Raw genomic sequence first — 3,297 nt, forward strand, 5'->3', positions numbered from 1 at the left:
AGATTGTAAAATGTGTTTTAGAAAGCTCATTAAAATAATCATGAATTAGTAATTAGAAATGAACAGATGGGAAAATAGATAGTTCTGAAAATCTCTTTTCCCTCCAAGTTTAGCTTTTATTCATTTGTTTGTGTATCCACAATTCTGTTAATCAGAAATAAAATYGTATTTTAATGTAGTAAATGTTATAGCTATGATACTCCCATTTATCCTAAATGCATTATCTTCTGCAGTTACTAGTCCATAAGATAGCTGGTATGTTCATACTTCTGCAATTTATCTGCTAGCAAAACCTTCACTTTCACTGGAATTGYGCACATTTTATCACAGGTTAAGACAGCAGATGGCTCTCTTGAGTTTTCTTTGGAGAACCTCAAGCTGTAAACAACTACTCTGCATTTCTGAGATGCAAGTAGAAATCTTTTGTTTTTGATTTCTGGAGTAAGAAACACATTTTCTCTTGACTACAGGCATGCKGCCCATCACCTTCCCTCTTCCCTATTTCCTCTAGTTGGTCCTTTTGCTGGACCATCATACCATTGATGAAATGGCCATGATGGCAGTGAGGGATGTCCAATATTTGAAGGAAATTTGGGGAGAACAGCAACAGTAGATAGTACAGAGTGGCAAGAACAGAGAGGCCCTTCCAGCAATGGGAGCATGGATTCTACGTCTTCCCATAAAGAGTTTCTGGTACAATAATCAGGGCCATCGCCTCCCTCTGAGATTTAAAGGTCATGGGTGGGTGGGCTTCTTTTCACCCCACCCTCCCTCCTTGCCTGCTTCGTGTGGAGCCCAGGGCCAGTGGGAGCKGGACACCCGGATGGCCCTGCGACCCTCACCCGCCGCTGTCCCTGGTGCTGAAGGTGGTGCCCTATGGACAGGCGGCGCCTGCATCCCTTGGGACCCACCTAGAAAAAGCACTCTCCGTCTTGCCCACCTCTGGGAAGCAGAGTGCAAGCTTCCCCAGTGAAATTTAAATAATAACAATAATAATTAAAACCTTCTCTATCTAATTTCTTTGGTTAAACCAATTGTGACAATTGTACGCAAATTGCTGCTGTTAACATTGCCAGAGAGAAAATCCAGTGTGAGTGTTTTTGCTCAATCTCTTTATAGACACTTTTAAATGGAATTAAAATGTATTATCCAGATCCGATTGTGCATATTCTGCTCCTAGTTCATCTACTATTAATACAAAATCCCTGTATAAGGGAGATCCCTGCACACACTTTTGCCTTTTGGATAAAAATAGCTCGTAGTTGCTTAAAAGATTTAGAGAAATAATGGTCAATGTCGGAAATGCTGAAGCATCTACTCCAACAAGAACATAGCAATACCTACTGGTTTTTGTACAGTGAAGTAGTGAATTATTCTGGATGAATATCTACACTTCAAAACCTGTTTTCAGGAATAGTAGTCTAATGAGAAATTTCTGAAAACTGTGTGAGTACTAACAGAATCCCATAGGATAACTCTAAATAACCTCTATTTTGCTGCGGGCTTCCTTTCCTAGCTTCTAGTTGTACAGCTTCAGTAGGTTCTGTCATTAGACTGGCAGAAAGTAACCTCCCCAAAAGATCAGCTTATCAACCTTTATCTATGAGATGCCTCACAAGAAAAAGAAAAAAAAAAAAAAGATCCCTCTTAAAAAAAAAAAAAAAAAAAAAAAAAAGCAGAAGAGAAGACTTTGTTGCACAGTATCTCATGAGGTATTTGTTATCTGCACTGTTTTGGGAACTCCTTGGGGCAGAGCTTCATTGGGCAAGCTGTGTCTAGCAAACCTGGTTCGTGTCTGCTCTAGGACTCCAGGCTGTAGTCTGTGTAAAGCATTAAGAAATAACTTTACGCTGTGGTGACGATCAATAAATAAATCTACAGCCTCTCCCCGTGGTTGCTTGCGGGTGCCCTGTGGAATAAACTCAGTCTTCCTGAAACCTCGGGCATTCGTTCCTGGTCAAGCCCTGCTGCCCGCCGGGGCGGGCTCTCTCCTGCCTTGCCTTCCCTGCCCTGTCCTCCTGGACTTCCCTTCCTCGGGCACAGCRCGGAGGGAGCCCATTATTCCCTGCTTTGCCCGCTGTCCCCTTTTCAGGTCGCTGCTTCAGCAGGCGGTAGCGGGAAGAGAGAGGGAGGGGGGTTCCCGGGGGTCGCCCCTGCACCTCTCTGCGCTCGCACCTAGCTGAGGCAGCGGGGAGAGGGTGGAGGGGTGTGTGAGGGTGTCGGGGTATGTGTGAGGGCGTGAGTGTGGCCGTGTGGTCCTCCGGCAGCGCCTGGCGCTTTCATCCCGCGTGGGGAGGGAGCCCCACACAAGGCGGTCCCAGTCCGGACGCCTAAGGGAGAGCAGAGACTGCAGGTGGTGGATCCGCTGCGAGCTCGCTCTTTCCCGTCGGAAAATAGCATCAATCCTCTCCCCCGCCCTCACCGCCCCACCACCCGCCTTGCTGCTCGCCTCTGCTCTCCTGCCTTTCTGCCTTCCCTCCACCCCTTTCCCTCCGGCCACCCCTCGTCTCGGGAGGGCACAAAAGCAGCCGCGGTGCCTGTGTGTGTGCGCGCGTGTGCGCGCGCGAGTGTGTGTGTGTGTGTGTGTGTGTGTGCAGGGGGAGGCAGGCGCGGGGTGGGACCGAGGCGCCGCGATTACAGCTCTCCCCGAGGAGAAGCTCGCGGCTCTCTCTCCAGATGCTGCTGCTTTCCGAGGCACTTGGCGGTCGGCGGGCAGGCGCCCGCGAGCGGCGGTAGCCGCGCCGGCCGCGCCGATGGCCGCGGCGGGAGAGCGGGCGGCCCGAGCGCGCTGCTAAGGGCGCCAAGGAGGCGACGCCGCCGGGCCGGGCCGGGCCGGGCGCTGCCCTCGCCCCGCACCAGCGCAGCGGGCGGGTGTCCCGCGGCGTCGGGGGGAGGGCGGCCCATGCGGCCACCCCGCAGCCGCCGCCCGCTCGCCATGGGCGCCCGGCGGCTCTGAGCGCGCCCGGCCGCGGGTGCGGAGCGGCGCGGCGCGGAGCGGAGCGCAGCCATGGCCGCGGCCATCGCCAGTGGCTTGATCCGGCAGAAGCGGCAGGCGCGGGAGCAGCACTGGGACCGGCCCTCGGCCAGCAGGAGGCGGAACAGCCCCAGCAAGAACCGCGGGCTCTGCAACGGCAACCTGGTGGACATCTTCTCCAAGGTCCGCATCTTCGGCCTCAAGAAGCGGCGGTTGCGGCGCCAAGGTGTGTGCGGGTGCGGCGACCTGTGGCGAGAAACCTGTGGGGCGCGGGCCAGAAAGCAGCGCTTCCCCGGGGATTTTGATTTTTTTTTTTTTTTTTT

At 52.9% G+C, this 3,297-nt stretch overlaps 1 protein-coding gene across 1 annotated transcript in view; it reads left to right on the forward strand.

Moving 5' to 3' along the window:
• The first annotated feature begins 3,007 nt into the window (after positions 1 to 3,007).
• LOC112951368 (fibroblast growth factor 14-like) overlaps positions 3,008 to 3,297 on the forward strand; it is a 36,579-nt gene continuing 36,289 nt past the window's right edge. The window contains exon 1 of the mRNA XM_026044044.1: positions 3,008 to 3,200. Within this exon, the coding sequence (XP_025899829.1) occupies positions 3,008 to 3,200 (193 nt within the window). The remainder of the gene's footprint in view (positions 3,201 to 3,297) is intronic.

The sequence above is a fragment of the Nothoprocta perdicaria genome, unplaced genomic scaffold, assembly GCF_003342845.1.
Source record: "Nothoprocta perdicaria isolate Ctin4 unplaced genomic scaffold, notPer1 scaffold_348, whole genome shotgun sequence".
Taxonomy (NCBI): Eukaryota; Metazoa; Chordata; class Aves; order Tinamiformes; family Tinamidae; genus Nothoprocta; species Nothoprocta perdicaria.